Here is a 16152-nt window from a genome sequence, read left to right as displayed (position 1 = left end):
CTCCCCCCCTCCCCAGGTGCCCCTCACTGCCCATCCACAGCCCCCTGGCTCTGTCAGTGCCCCTCACTCCCAACACGCAGCCCCCCACACTCCCGGTGCCCCCGGGCCAGAGCCTGCAGCCCCCCGTCCCCCACAGCAGTGCCCGGGCCCTGGCTGCCACCTGTGGGAAGTGACAGCTGCTGTGGTTGGAGCGGAGCACAGAGCCCGGCGCCCTCCCCTGTCCTCTCCCCTGGGGGTGGCATGGTGCTGCCCTCCCCCTGGGGGCTCCACGGCCCAGCTGGAGGGACCTGGTGTGGAAGGGAGCACCGCACTTACAGGACCAACAAACTGAATGTGCACCCTGCCTGCCCCGCAGCAGTAGGGGCACAACTCCGTGCTACCCCTGCCATGCCTCACTTTGGCAGCACCGCTTCCTCTCATGCCAGGTCCTGCCCATTGGGCTGTGGAGGCAGTTCCTGTTTTTTGCAGGTCCAGCCTGGCTGCAGCCCACACCCCACTGTGGGTGCAGAAATCTTGGGGGGGGGTGCATACCCCCTCTGCCATGTCACCTTGGTCCCCCTCCACCACCTTGCCTCTGCTCCCCTGCCACGTCACCTGTGCCCCCCAGCAACCCCATTCGCTGATGCTGCAACCCCTCCAATACAGCATTCTCCTCCAGTGGTTTTCCAGTCTCGTTTTGATCAGTTTAAGCTATGGGGCTTCTGATTCTAAGCTGTGACACTATAATAAGCCAAAATAATTATATGTTTATTAAAAAGCTTTTCATTTTCTAGTCACTTAACAAGATACTGTCAGGAGAAGTCATTTTACACAGACGCTGGGTTATGTCTGTTGCTAGAGAAGCAACACTTTAGACTGCTAAAACAAGGGGGGGGGGGGTTTCAAGGAAGGAGAGTGTTCTTGCAGTTTGAGAACAAAACTGGAAATCAAAAAGCAAAGGTTCAGTGCCCAGCAGTGGCATGGGCTTCTTGCATGATCCTCGACAAATCATTTAATCTTTGTCCCTTGTCAGTCTTTAAAATTGGGAATAACATCAATCTGCACTCTCACATGGATGCTGACAGAAATAACCCACTAATGCTTGAGGCGGGGCTCAGATAACCCCAAAGACCGTGCAAAGCCCAGAGAAAATCCAAATTGGCATGCATTATCTATTTGTATTGCAGTAGCACCTAGAAACCCGTCACAGTTGAGGACATCATCATCATGCTAGATGCTGTTGTACACAACAGAACTAAAAGATACTCGTGCCTTAAACACTGTATCAGTTAAGCATAGGACAATGTACAACGGAGGAGCATGTGGTGAAACAATATTGATGCACCATAACAGACAGTGATTTATTCTCTAATTTCCACACTTGCCTCAGATCTTCTAGTTCCAGGTTTTCTGGGACCAGGGCATTTTCTTCATTGGAGATCCATCTGCTTTACATTGCAGAGAGCACCACTAGCACCATTGCACAAGATGAGCCTGTTTTCAGGATAGCCACTCCCAAAATTAGGGTGCTGACCCATCATTTTAATCTGCTTTTGATTCTGAATGTTGTAGTTGGAGAACAAAATAGGAAGACCCATGCCGCAGCAAGGAGCTGGAAGCTCTAACTGGGATGCACTGATGCTCCTGCTTATATCTGGAAGCTTCTTGGATACCTGACTGATGGGTCTTGCTCTTCTACCCAGGTTTAAGCAGACAGCTAAATCTGGGGTGAGGAAGGACATTTTTGCCTTCCCCTGTAGCATGAAGCATGCTTCTCTCCTAGAATCATTCAAGCATGCACTGCCTAATAACATCTCTGCTGGTGTCTGGTCTCCTGGCTTTTTTTTTTAAACCTGTAGCATGTTGCAGAGTGGATTGTTTGGGCTTTGTTTTCATAGGATGAGTTGTGGCTCTAATGCACGTGCATGGCTGGAATGGATGGTTTTTCTAGATGCCAGACAAATGGCTGCTAGCAAATACAAGGAATAGTTCCAGAGGCCTCTTCCATTCCTGCATTCTCAATGCACTGAATTAGAGGGACTCAAGTGGAATTGCTACCATTCGCGTTACAAGCGAATACTATAAAGGGAAACTAAAAACATGGATTTTCCCACGTTCCTGCCCTCCATTTCTCTGTGCAGTGGACTTAGTTCAGGGCAAGAAGAAAAGGATGGAATTTTATGGATGCCCCCAGTTAAAACATCGGTGCGAAGCTGCTGCAAGACCAACAGATCCTCCAGGCGCCCTCCCCAATAAGCACGTGCAGCTGCCAAGATGCATTTGTATTTATCTCCTGCTGTGGGGAGAGTTAGGGCAAGCAGATCTACAGCAGCACAAAGCTAATGAAAGAGGGAATGTGGCAAGGAGAGGCTATATATATATATATATATACACATATATACACACACACACACACACACACACACACGCACACATATATACACAAAAATCAAAACAGGTGTGAGGGAAGAGGACATGCATGTGAACATGCACACATCTTCACCGCCTGACCTCCAGCAACTTGCTTCCGGTGCTGGCTGTCCATAATGCATTACTCATGTCTATTCCAGGCTTCCTAATAGAGCTGCAGGTGCAGTTACGTAGTTTATACTTAAGTTGCTATAACCACAGAACAAAAACACTAAGGTTTACATAAAAGATGGCATCAGCAAAACAAAAAAGTCAAACCAACCATGTGAGCTGTTGTTCCTTCTCTCCTGTCGCTTGCTAGAGTCCTACTTCTAGTGAAACATAGAATAAGAGGTAATGGTGTGCTTGCTGCTAGCTAACAATGTTGACTATGTAGCATCATCACCTTTCTACCACCAAGGCGGATCCAGGCTTTCACTGAGGGCACGGAGAGATGGAACAGTTATACTGGTGGACAAGGTGCAACAAGGTAATTTAAGTCTGCATGCACCTATAGTGCTATGCATGGAGCAAAACCACCGTAACTTTAACCCTGTTTCATCCAGGGTTAAAACTGCATTTATTTGGCTCCTTTATACCACTATGGGACAATCAATAACAGCTGAAAGGAGTACTCCAAGGCAGCAACTCCTCCTTCTCTGCTTTTAAGGCAGTTAAAAATTGTGTCTGCTCATAACCAGAGTTGCACTTGCATTAAAACTGGTGAAAGACAACCGGAGTATTTCTAAGCCCATCACCTCACTCCCACCAAGTCATCTGCAAGGTCTGAAGCTGGGACCTTCAGTGCCAAAGAACAGACCTTTGCCAGCTAAGCAAGAAGGCAAATTTCTTTATTTGGCCATAGTAGGCAGCTGTCTGCTTTCTTTTACATTAATATGCCACTGAACAAGGCAACAGCATATTCTGAATGCCAGATGCAGAGCTATTATTTTAACTTTTTGTTATTAAATGGAAAGGTCTAAGAACTGGACTCAGCAGCAAGTAGAAATGCTGTAGATCATGAATTGTTTACGGTAGGGTCAATTGTCTTGTTTTGAATCATTTTACCGTTAAGAGCTCATACGTCACATAAAATGATTAATTATGAGCTTTATTGCAATACTTCCTCAACACCCCATTCATGCACTAGGGCTGCCCCGTGCTAAGCACTGTAAGAGCACAGAACCAAGAGATGCTTGAAATACGTGTCCTTGAAATGCAGAACATTCACCTCTCAGCGGAGAGAAATGGCTTTTTTTCTCTGATGTCTGTCATATTTATCCACAGCTACACTCAAGTGAATAGGTAAAGTGGTCCCCGACTTTAAAAAAAAAAAACCCAACATTTGTCACAGCAACCATAATGCAACATTTCAAATAGCTACAGCTTTTCTCTATAACTGTCATACAAAATAACTGTAGCAACCTCAAGAACTGTTTGGCATGTATTTGCATATGTTGACTTGTTAATGGCAATCACAGTTTGTTGGGGTTTTTTTTTAATGCGTTACTCATCTGGCAGCTTCTTCAGACTCGCTCACAGTTCCAGTGGTAATCATTTCTTCAGAAATAAATCAGTTCCTTAAAAGTCACAGCAGCTACACGGTACTATAGTGCAGCAAGATTTGCTTTACTAGGTGGGATCATAAGTAGGGACCTACTCAATTCACAACTTCATGGAGTTTGTGAAATCAGGTAATGTCAGCAAAATCCGTGGGGAAAAAAGGGAACTTACTAAAAATAAAATGCTGGCTCCCCAGTAGGAGCCAGCCGTCCTCATGCCCGCTGTGGCCAGGCCATGCAGCCCGCTGGGCTGGGACAGGAGAGGGCTGCTGGGAGGAAGGGGAGCAGCCATGGTGGCTGCCGCTCTCACCTCTCACCACTGATTGGCTGAGAGAGCTACCTGTCGTGCAGCCCCACCCTTCTCCACCAATCAGCAGTGAGGGGTAGGGCTGCATGACAGATGGCCCTCTCAGCTAATCAGCGATAAGCCCATGATATTGGTCATTTGCCTCCTCAATTTGGGTAGGTCCCTAATCATAAGTGCACTGAGTTACCCACAAATGGCTACTACTTAATAGACTACAAACACACATGTTCCCAAGGCTCATGGAAGATGTTACAATTATCCTCTGATGGGATCTTATCCTCAATCCCCACAATCATGCATGCTGCCATGGTACATGTGCACGGCACGATGCAGAATGATGGTGATCAGGTACAGATCCCAATTGTGTGACTAAAGAAAAGATAATTGTGTGTCTGCTGCCCTTGACAATCTCTCTCACCCCCTCCCCTCTACTGTTTTTAACTATGCTGTGCTTGCTTCCTGTGATCAGAGACCTGGCAAAGGAGATCTCGAATTCCAAATTTGTCTAACTTTATCCCAACTACATAGTTAGTCCAAGAAAAGATATCACCCTAAGAAATCCTGGCGTCTCGCATCATTTCTAGACTATCACAGATACAGCATCACCCTTACACTATCATCCAAGAAAGTTATGCTATGTTGTTTTGATCATAAATGGACTCTGCATATGAGCTGACCCTAAATTTTCAAACTCGGCTTTAAGAGGAAAAAAAGAAAGAGCTTTATACCCAAATATACATTGGTAACTGCGGATAAAGACCTTGAACTGCTTTTGCCCTTAAAAAATCCTACAGGAAAGCCAAATAACCAAGAAAAAGGACCCAGAAGATTAAAACACTAAAAATGTTAAAAAAACAAAGAAACCATGCACCAAGAAAAGAGCATTCTGACTTCGTATCTTTGTGCAGGTAATAAAAATACCACAACTTCTAAGGACAAGACTGTTAGGGACTGGATTACAGACTGACCCTGTATACAAGTCAAAGTAGCATTATTATTGTTATTTTGGACAGGAAAAAATTGCAGGCTTGTAATCAGAAGAGTACAGTATATATTTCCATTCTGACTATAGATTTGAAAACGTTGGGTGCCTATACACATACAATGAGGCTGCTTCGATGTGCTGTAATTATACTCGATGAATCGAGTTGGCTGGAGAGCGGTATTACCGTGCTCCAGCAGACTCCAGCATCACATATATCAGGGTCCCTGCACTGAAAATTGGCAGCAGGGGTGCTTTAACTCAAGCTCGTTCCGTGAGCTTTAATTAAAGCACCCCAGCTGGCATTTTTCAAAGCAGGGATCCTGATACATGTGACACTCCAGGCACTTTAATTAGAGTGGCTCTCAGCCCAAAAGGACTGAGCACACCTGGGTAATCCTTCAGGGCATTAACTCTGATTGAGGTCAAGAGGCAAGCTCTCCCCTCAAGCAGGGCATTGCAAAAACACCTTCATAATAGTAGGACAACTGATGTATCTAGCCTTCCTCTGAAGCAGGGCCACTGTCAGAAAAGACAAACTATAAAAGAGGGGCTTTGGTTTATTCTTACGTAGCATGTCTTTTATTTGAAAGGTTATTTGACTATTTTTTTTCTTTCCCGTCATCTTATATAAACCCATTGAAAAATTAAGGTTATGATGGAAACCCTGACTCAGCATGAAACTCAAGAATCAAGATTGAAAATGTTCACTTGGAGATGAAAAATGATGATGATAAACATCCCTCTTGAGTATCAGCCTAACCACATCAGCTCTCCTATATTCAGACCATGAGTTGCACACAAGCAGCAGAAGATACACATATGATAAATACAATAAATGAAATACATCACTACTGTATGACTCATTGAAGGAAGTGCTAGGAACATATATCATCAGGGAAACAATATTTGATCATTTTAAATTCAAGATATGTGCTCTAGCGTGGGCCTGCTAATTGATTACACAAGTGGAGAGTCAATAAAAGAATCAATGCAAGATACTCTGCTGAAGTACACAAAGTATTGAGCAGAAAAGTAGTCAAGGAGCAGCAAACTGTTTGGATAAAACAACACAGACACTTGTATATTTACTGACTGCCTAATTCCCTGAAGTCCTGCAGATCCAAACAGAATTATCAAGCAGTGATAGCCCATACTCAGAAGGAAGCCACCCTTATCCCCTTGCTTACGGATGCTGTACCATCACTTAGCAGCTCTTTAAGTCTAGGTTTCACCCCCTGTATAACTTCCTCCAATTCTGAGACTGCGAGCCAAAATCTGCTGTTCTGCATCTTCTACCATCATTTGACATTGCAAAGTGAGTGTTAAACTCAACCCAGTTGGAATGGCAGCATATTGCACCCACTTGTACAGGTATAAACTGAGCAAGATGGAAAGCAACTAGCCTGAGGCACAAAGCAGTGGAGAATCAAATCCAATGACAGGCTTCTTAAGACAGCTTGTCCCTACTTGGCCTCACTTACTTGTCACGCTGTTAAAGCTGGCCTAATAAGACTGACTGTGTTAGATATTTCTTACTAAAATATATGGAAGGAGTTAAGAACAAATGAATCAGCACAGTGAATCAATTCCCAGATTCTAAGTTCCCTTTAACGTACCAAACTAGCTGCCCTGCTGTGGGCTTCAAACAAAACTCAGCCTGTAGCCCCCGTGAGTCATATAGCCCATCATGCTAAGGGAACTGGGGTTGTTAAAATAACCCTGTGGGAGCTCTTGATTTGGTCAGAGCAGATGATGGGGAAAAAAAAGACATTTTAATCTGTTTCAAAACAGAATATGGAACAAGTGAGAAAAAGAAGACTCCACAATACAGCCCATCAGACAACATCAGAGAACTTCAAGATGGAAAATAACTTAAATTTAAACTTTGCCCATTCCCCATTCCAGGACACAGTTATTCCCTACATCTATTCTCCTAGTCAATTTGAAATAAGGCACATTATGGATTTTCCACTGTTTCCCTTAAGAGACTGTTACAATGTTTTGCAATGAACTATGATGATAAAAGCATGACCCTCGATCAGAGCTAACCACAGGGGGGGTGCGGGACCCGGGGCAAATCAGCCTGTGCAGGGCCCCCTTAACACTGGAAGGGGTGGTGGTACTCCTAAGGGGGGGGGGTGTCTCCATGCTTCTTCCACAGCTGACCTACCAGCTCCAGGAAAGTCCATGACCACACTTTCCGGCTTTTTGGAGCCCCCAAAGCACGGACCCTGGGGCAGTTGCCCCGATTAACTGTACCCTAGGGATGGCCCTGGTCTCAATGGATACCTGAGACCCATCTGCAGGTCCCTACTATTTGCAAGTCTGGTCTATAGGCTGTACTATGCCCCAACCAGGACATGGCTTGAAAAGATACATATGGTCTTCTGCAGGCACTCAGCACTGGGAGGAGTTTTGCAGAGCAGACTGAGTGGCATAATTAAAATTATGGAGATTCCTTCTAGGGCACATCTACATAGATCCCCACAGCGCAGTTGTTACTGCACTGTCGTTTAGTATTTCCTTTTGGAAGTACTTAATGTTGGTGCAGTAACAGCCCTTACTGCGCTGTCCTGGCAGCATATGGTTATTTTTAGCCGCTACATCACTGTAGCAATGCACTGTAGTGAGGGAGCTCATTGCCACAGTGATGCAGTGGTGGCATCATGGTTTGAGACTGCAGACGCAATGCTGCCATAGGGCATCACTACGGCGATGTAACATCTCGTGTAGATGGACACCTAGAGATGAGCGAGTGCTGGAGATGCACAGGAAGATGCAACTGGAGGAGTGAGTATGAAGTCTGGGGATTGGGAGGTTCCCAGTGCTAAGCATGACAAAAATTCTGCGCCCTCGAGTAGGTCACTTAACATCCCTGCCTCAGTTTCCCTATCTGGGGAATACAACAAGGAGTGTTAAATAGTTAAATCCTGCTTTGAATAATTAAAGTGCTACAGAAAATATTATTCACTTCAAGTTTTAGGAAGCAGTGTAAACTTCCCTGGATCTCAACCACTTCATGTTTGGGTTTCACTTTTGATTCATAGATTCATAGATGCTCGGGTGAGAAGGGACCTCAACAGATCATTGAGTCCGAACCCCTGCATAGGCAGGAAAGAGCGCTGGGGTCAGATGACTCCAGGCAGGTGCCTATCCAGCCTTCTCTTAAAGACCCCCAAGGTAGAGGAGAGCACCACCTCCCTTGGAAGCCCATTCCAAATTTTGGCCACCCTTACCGTGAAAAAGCTTTTCCTGATGTCTAGCCTAAATCTGTTCTCTGTATGTGAAGTTTTCCCCAATCCTGAGGAACCCTTAAGTTCAGTCCTACTTCTTTAAGGTGCAATTGGGATCAAAAGACTTTAGCCATAGCTTTGTCTTGTTCATCAGTGTAGGCTGCTTAGTCTGGAAATGAGCTTAAGGGAATAAGTTACCTCTGCAGAAGGGCAGTGGGAAATCCCAGGAGGCGCTGTTTTCCGAACTGGCGTGGCATGTGAGTAATGCATGCCCCTCCAAAAAGAAGCCCGGGTTGCAGCTATATCTCACTTTGTCTCCAATGCTGAATGTTGTCCCTTGTTGGATCCCGTTCTGGAGTCTTCCTGGATTTCCGCATGTATGACTCGGTAAAACTGCCAGAAAGAAAGATGCCTTCAGTTAGCCAAGGAATGCAAATTTCTTTCCTGTTCCAGTTAAGAGACTCTCCTGTTTTTTTTCCCAGAGTATTATAACAAAGTTCACCTACTCAGGTACCAACATCAATTGTATAATTAAATAAATGAAAGTAAAATGAAATCAACACCAACCCAGTGCCAAAGCAAATGTATCGTTGAAAGTGCGAAGAGCAGTGGTCATAAATTGTACGATATTGGAGCACTTAAACACCAGCATCAGAAGAAATACACTCCTTCCTTACCCCTCCAAGGAATCATCCTATACCCTATGGGGTTTTGTCCTCCTTTTTTCATTTGATGCATTTATGGTGCACAAAACTGCACATACTATGTAGTTTAAGGAGGCACATGGCATTTCACTCTTTGGAATTCACCGGGTCTTGGACAAAATCTTCTGCAGCACAAGGGGGGAAGTCTGTAAGCCTTTGGAATGGTATATAAAATGGTCAAGCGTATAAGTGGCAATTACTTTTTAGATAGAAAAGTCCAGATATCAGCACTTTAGCATTCTTAGTTCACCCGGCACACAAGCACATTTATCATTCAGCAAATTCATACACAAGTCATGGGGTACATACAGCTAGGCTCTTGACCATATAGTAACTAAGCATAGCTCCACTGAAGAGAACCGAGTTGCATCAAGTTACACCATTAACAGGTGCAGCCTAAAATACCTTATTTATATGATATGAGCAGCAGTATAAACTGTAACACAAATAAATCTTGCATAGTTTTGCTAATGCCTCTGTAAAACAGCCTCAGCCTATTTGTATGAAATGCTACAGGCTCTCATAAACCACTCCAAAAGGACCTATTCAAATTCAAGTTTTTAGGGCCTGATATAAAACCCAATGAAGACAATGAAAAAACTAACAATGACTTAATCAATTTTGAATCAGGCTCTTACACAAGTTCTTTTAAGAGGAGTCCCCCTGCCTCCATGCAGAAATACTAAAGGAAGTCTGAGGAAGAAAAAAGCATCTGATTCAGAGCTGATTGAGTGTTTACTGCATAGAAGGGAATTCTGTCAAGGGCATGTACAAAATGGATACATTCCTGGGAGCAGAAAGAAGTTTAGGCTCTTGTTCTGCCAAAGAAATGGGCAAGATGGACAGGAAAATGATATGCCAGGTAGCCAAGGCACGTAGAAGAGAGCAAAGCCAGAGCTGCTCATAACCAAATGAAATGAATATTTGTAAGGATGCACCGGGTTAATGTAACTGGTACAATGGTGCTGTGCAATGGGCCATGTTTCAGAAGCATGACTCCAAATATTCTACTATATATACCATGAGAAAAACCCACACCCAGGTAGTACAACCTGTCTCCATTCCCTTTAAACTTCAGTGCATCACAAAGAGTCAGGATGCTGCCAAAGACCTCTCCGCAAGAAGAGGGTATATATTTCCATCAGCAAATGAGCAACAACATTTGTGGCAAGAGAGTCAAGATTTGGCTGTAATTACTATAATACCAAGACTACTGGCTGCAGACTGACCCTATGGTGCCTTGGTGGTCAAGTGCCCAGGTCAGGCATAATTGGGTGTGTACAGAAGTTGCTTTTTTCGCTCTTTAAAGCTCTTTATTGCCATGGCTTAACAGAAGTGCATGGCTTTACAGCACTTTAAAAAGGGATACAGTGCTTTAAATTAACCCTTGTTACATTTCTGATCAGTGGAGAAGCCCCAGGAGGCTGCTGTGTGCCCCCTGCCTCCTAGCCTGGAAAGTGCAGGGAGGCTCAGACCCCCTCCTCTGCCCCCCTAAACCAAACACTGCACTTCTGTCATGTTTAAGAGTGCTGTAACATTATAGTGTTATAAAAAGTGCTTTAAATTACAGCACTGCAATAAGTGCATGGAGCACTTCTGTACACACCCGATGTACTACCTTGGGTTCCATTCATTTAAATGGAAGATGCATCTGATTCAACCTGGACTGCTTGGAAAAACTTCGATAGTGCCACTCTTTCCCCTCCCTCCCTTTCTACTTCTTGTCCATTCTGACTGTAAGCCCCTTAGGGCAAGCTCTCACTAATATGCAGCTGGGCAGTACCTAGTACAGGGGCAACGATCTTTGTTTCAGCCTCTAGGGGCTACTGTAACATAAATATTATTTCTGCCATCACCGATTTCATGTCTTCGTGCCTTAGTTTTCCCTGGGTGGCTCTTCAAATAATGCCACTATTGTTAACCTTATACAAACTGGAAATAAAAGTGCTTTCATACGACGGTACAGCTCTTAGAATTACCGCAAGCACTATAAATTAACACCACTTGCACAAAATTGATAGTCACTGACAAATTCAACTGACATGCAAAACAACTGCCGGGATACCGATTTTAATGGTATAAAAATAAACTCATAGGTGGGGAGACTGTTAAATATCCCAAACGGGCTGAGAATCGGCATAGAACTAATGTTTCATTTTCTGCAATGATACTCAAAGACCCAATTTAATTAAATTACTAATGTCAATTTTTTTTAATGAACCCACTCCTTGCTTTTGTGCTTTCTTCCTTTAAAATTAATGGCTGGAACTTCACCATAAATAAAAATCTATCATTTTTAAAAGTCAGTCTCTAACACTAGCTGCTCTCTACTTAATGAACTGTTAAGAATCAGACAACCCCGACCTGCATCGTATCTGAGGACCATATTTGAAAAATGGGACCTCATTTAAAAATTCTACTTCATTTGGCTACATTAGTTAATGTTGTGTTACTGGACAGACAATGCACACGGGCCTTTTGTGTGTTGGGGGACAAGATAATGTTAACTCCTTGCTCACTTTGGAAGCAGCTGGGAACACTGTTGCATGTCTGAGCAAGGTCATATCACATTGCTGGGTTTTGTGCAGGCGGCAGCTGTCCAAAAGGCTGCTGTATTTCTGTACATCCAAGCTGATGAGGCCATGGGCAACAGATGGGGAATGTGAGTGGGTCCTTTTTCTTCCAGGCCCATGATTTGCTGGTCACAAAAGGAAGTTAATATAACCCCAGATCTGGGCTAGTGTAGACCGCCTGACTTGAAACAAGTGGGGAAGGAGCACAGGCCAGAACCTGCTTGCTTGAAGGGGTGTGTACTGCAAGGTGACAACCCAAGCCTTGGGGATGCCCAACGTGAATATGGCTTTTAGGCCTCCCAACCTGGTCATTCTTACAGCGCTGTCAGAAAACTCCTTGTTTCAGAGTTCATGCATGACTTCCTGGGCCCAGCGCAACAAAAAAATACTTCTACAGAAATGAATGTGCTATTCTATTCCAATGTCCCTTAGAGGAGATAATATTCTTGCTCATACTTGGCTGCATCTAACAGCCAGCCTTTGACTGCTTGTGAGATTAATAGAACTGTATTATTTACATCAGATGTCGCATGCAATAATATTATTAAAGCTTTGTCTTACCCATTTACCAATTCTGCTGTAGATTAGCGGCATGGATTTTTTTTCCCTCCCCTTAAGAGTTTTGTTCCTAGCAATCAGCATAATATTGTCAAGCGACTGTATGGAAATGCAGGCAGCCACACGCCAGATTGATACAGCTGAAGAGAAGCTATTTTTATGTGTCCTTAACAAAAAGTCTGCTGCTTTGGGCAACGCATTGATACCTGTTTTCTTTCCGTATTTTGATTTTAACTACTGCTACATGTTACTCTATTTCAGCACAAAGGATTATTATTGTTTCTGGAGAGACCTCAACCCAGTGCTATTGCATGCATGGCACCCAACACAAGACCTGTAGAGCTCACTTAGCAGTAGGGACATCCCTCCCTTCACCTCCTTACCTAACTCCTGATTTTGTGCTTGGCTCTTACCTCTGGAGCATCCTCCAACACCCTGTACACTAAATGTCCTGCATTCCCCATTTCAAACTCGCCTCTCCTGCTCCAAGCCCTCTTCCTGGGCAGAGCCAGCTTCTGCAGACTTTATCATATCTCAGACCCATACTCTAGGATGTCCTTCAGAGGTTCAGGATGTGCATGGCTTGAAAAGGAGCCACTGCAGGTGTGAAGAGAGAAAAAGCAGACTCCTGTCTTTTCCTGTCCAGTCCCACCACCAGCTATGCCCTTGCCAAAAATGCAACCAAAGTTGTCCTCTCCTATCCCATTTCCCAGAGACCCACCCATCCCATTTCAGGTGCCTCCAGACCTCTTGCCATCTCCACTCCTTCGCTGGGCTGCACACCTCCTATGTGTTTATTTTTCATTTTCCACAAGCACGGCTCTCAGCTCTCACCCCATCTCACCCCTGCCCAGGGTCATGGTGGACACTTTTGAAAACAGCAATTTTCAGTAGGAGTCATAGCAACCACAACTCACCGCCTTCTTCCTCAATCCAGTTCATTCAAAATTAATTAGTAGTTTTGAAGTCATTAGATGTGACTCAACGCATTCTTGGACAGCATCCCATCATCAAGGCGCATTCAGGCTAATTGCATCAGCCTTCCCTAAAACCTCACAGCTCCCCGTTGTTGGCTTGGAAAAAAAGATGCTTCCCGTCCTCTTCATCGCAGTGACACTTGAGTGACTGTAACATTTCAGGTAGTCTCACACAGCAACAACAACACATATCCCTTGCTTATCTGCCATTCAGATTAAATGTCTCTGCCAGCTTCTGCTCAAATTCATTGGCAGATCTATTTTCTCTCTCTCTATTGCTCAAAAATAAAATCATTCCAGCATTCAATAGACCCAAGTATCCCATCCTAGCCTATTACCCTATTTATATGGTTAAAAACCTCGTTTTTATTGCCTGAATTATATCTATAGTAGTTTATAACTATTATAGATAATTCGGGGCTGGACCTGATGATCTCTGAGGTCCCTTCCAGCCCCTAACTTCTATGACTCTATAAATAACAGTGATGTTTTAAATGCTATTGTTTTAACCTTGGAGTCTGATCAAGGAGTGTATTTTTTTATAATGCAGGGTGACGCATAATCTCCTCTCCTCCGTCTCAATTAATTCTTACTCTTGGTTAAAAAAAATAAAATAAATCCAAAAGAAACAGGCATGGGCTTGTTGGCTCCAGAAAACCAAATAAGACGTTGAGGCCTCATTGATAAGAGGAATAGCAAAAAAGCTTATTCCACTTAAGTAACACATAGGCCTTTTGAGGAAATAAGGGTGATTTTCACCCTAGCTGGGAAAAAAAAAATCACCTTCACTCCTATTTGCCCATAACTTTTGGGCTAAGTGCCATTGGGGATATTCTAAGACCCTTAAAAGTCTTTTATCTGTGTTTTAGTACAATCTGTTTTAGTTCAGGAGAAGAGTTTTAACCTTCAGAATAAGTGTCCGGTGTGTGCTCCAGAAAAAAAAGGAAATAAATGGTATCTTTTTCATTTCATTTTATCCTTTTTTATGTCATGATTCATTTTCAGTACAGCCAACAGAGATAAAGCTAAATGGAAACTATTTTCTCCTTCTAATATTTCTTTGTTCACTAAAAAATAGTCAGATAGATACTTTGGGATAATAATGGACCGGGATGGCTCATCATCCATCTTATTTGCGGTTGTAGTTCTGGGGCTTTTTTGCAAATCTACTTCCAGTTTTCAATTTTCCTCATGGAATGTGCTGGAGCAAAATTGCCATTATCTTCCAAGAGAACCAGGAGCAGCAAAAAGGCTTTACTTCTTTGGTTATAGCAATTTAATCATTTCCTATGGAAATACAATTCAGCTGGGCACTAAGCTCCACTCCCACCCCATCATTTCCATGTTTTGTGCTTTTAACTGTTCCCAGGCTCTTTCACTAGAACGGGATAGCTGCCATCACCAAGAAGCAGGACCTGCCAGCATATTGTCATACTGGGGTGCCCAGGATGCTACACCTTTTTCCTTTGCTTTGAAGAATGACTGTTGCATTCCCCACCCAGCATTAATTCATTCTGTCTAGCCATTTAAACAACTGTCATTATAGCAGCATTAAAGTATTGGTAGATTTATCCTCGCAACCTCCCTCTGAGCTAGAGAAGGATTATTACTTTCCTTTTATGGATGCAAAGTAATTAAGTCACCTGCGTTCACGCGGGCAGCCGCTGCCAATCTGCACGCTGAACTCCCGTCTCCCAAACCCCAGTCCAACTGCAAGACGCCCCCATTTTCAGCTGATGTCTTTGCAACAGAGCAAATATATAGCAGCACAGAGCTCTCCATCAGTTACCCTGCATATTTGGGGGAAGAAGGGCCTCCTGCTCACTTTGCCTTTCTTCTTTGTATGTTTTCCAGGACTACAGACTTCACTCCAGCTCAGCAAAACACTACGCTCCATCAGGAAGACTCGAGATCAACAGGTCTGCTGAATCAGGACCTGTATTTCCCCATATCTATTCTTCAAAGCTCTTCCTTGTCATCTACTGAGACACTGAAAGGGCTGTGCCTTCAGACTTCTATTTATTTAATTTTACTAAGTACAGTATGACATTTTGTCATGGAGGAAGCAACAAAGAATATCTTTCTGCACCAAAATTTACCCCCAAGTTTTTGGAGAGAATTAAGTACAAGTTAGAGCACATATACAGAGACTCTCAGATGTCTGATGGGTACAGTTCCTATACATTTGGGATCTTTACTCCTCTGAGTAACATTTTATCAGCTTCCTGAGTTCAGAAAAGAAAGATGAGGCCAATTCAGCAGTCGACCCATAGGCTTCAAATGACAAAAGTGCATAAAGCACATACTTACCCTTAAGCTAATGCTTAATTCCCAGTGATTTTAATGAGCCTTACAACAGCTTTCTGAACAGGGATGCCAGGGCACCAATTGGCAAAGAATGAAGTTAACTTTCAAAAAGGGATTCTGAGCCTAATGCTTTCCAATGAAACTCAAATACAAGCCGAAGTATGTGATTTGCTTCATCAGAAGGGCTTTAAGCTTGTGTTTAAATCCTGTGGTGATCTAGGATCTGTCTACAAGAAAATGAAGAAGTGGCTTTGAATTGTTTCATTTCATTTGTTCCACCCTGATGAGGATCAAAAGTTTCAAAGGCGATAAACTTGTATACGAAAAAGGGCCAGGGACAAAAAGGCAGCCCTGGGGAAGGGAGGGGCTATTGCTGCCAGAAAAAGAGATTGCAGGAATCAAAAATGTGTCACTATAAAGGCCAGGCCTCGAGACTGCAGCTGCCCACCCTGAGTTCAGTATCACCCAGCATGAAAAAAGGGTGCGAGACTGGAAAGTCCAGATTTGAAATGATTTTTTCTAGACACTGGGTGCCAGTGTTGATCCACTTTCTATTAT

The 16152-nt window shown here is 43.7% G+C and overlaps 1 protein-coding gene across 3 annotated transcripts in view; it reads right to left on the bottom strand.

Moving 5' to 3' along the window:
- CSMD2 (CUB and Sushi multiple domains 2) overlaps positions 1-16152 on the bottom strand; it is a 795490-nt gene that overhangs the window by 532700 nt on the left and 246638 nt on the right. For all 3 annotated transcript variants that reach the window (XM_019512241.1, XM_019512243.1, XM_019512242.1), the window contains exon 4: positions 8674-8868. In XM_019512241.1, coding sequence (XP_019367786.1) covers positions 8674-8868 — 195 coding nt within the window. The remainder of the gene's footprint in view (positions 1-8673; positions 8869-16152) is intronic.

The sequence above is a fragment of the Gavialis gangeticus genome, unplaced genomic scaffold (assembly GCF_001723915.1).
Source record: "Gavialis gangeticus isolate Ggan-Ray unplaced genomic scaffold, GavGan_comp1, whole genome shotgun sequence".
NCBI lineage: Eukaryota > Metazoa > Chordata > Crocodylia > Gavialidae > Gavialis > Gavialis gangeticus.
The sequence above is the reverse complement of the archived record's forward strand: the minus strand, read 5'-3'. Positions and strand labels throughout refer to the sequence as shown.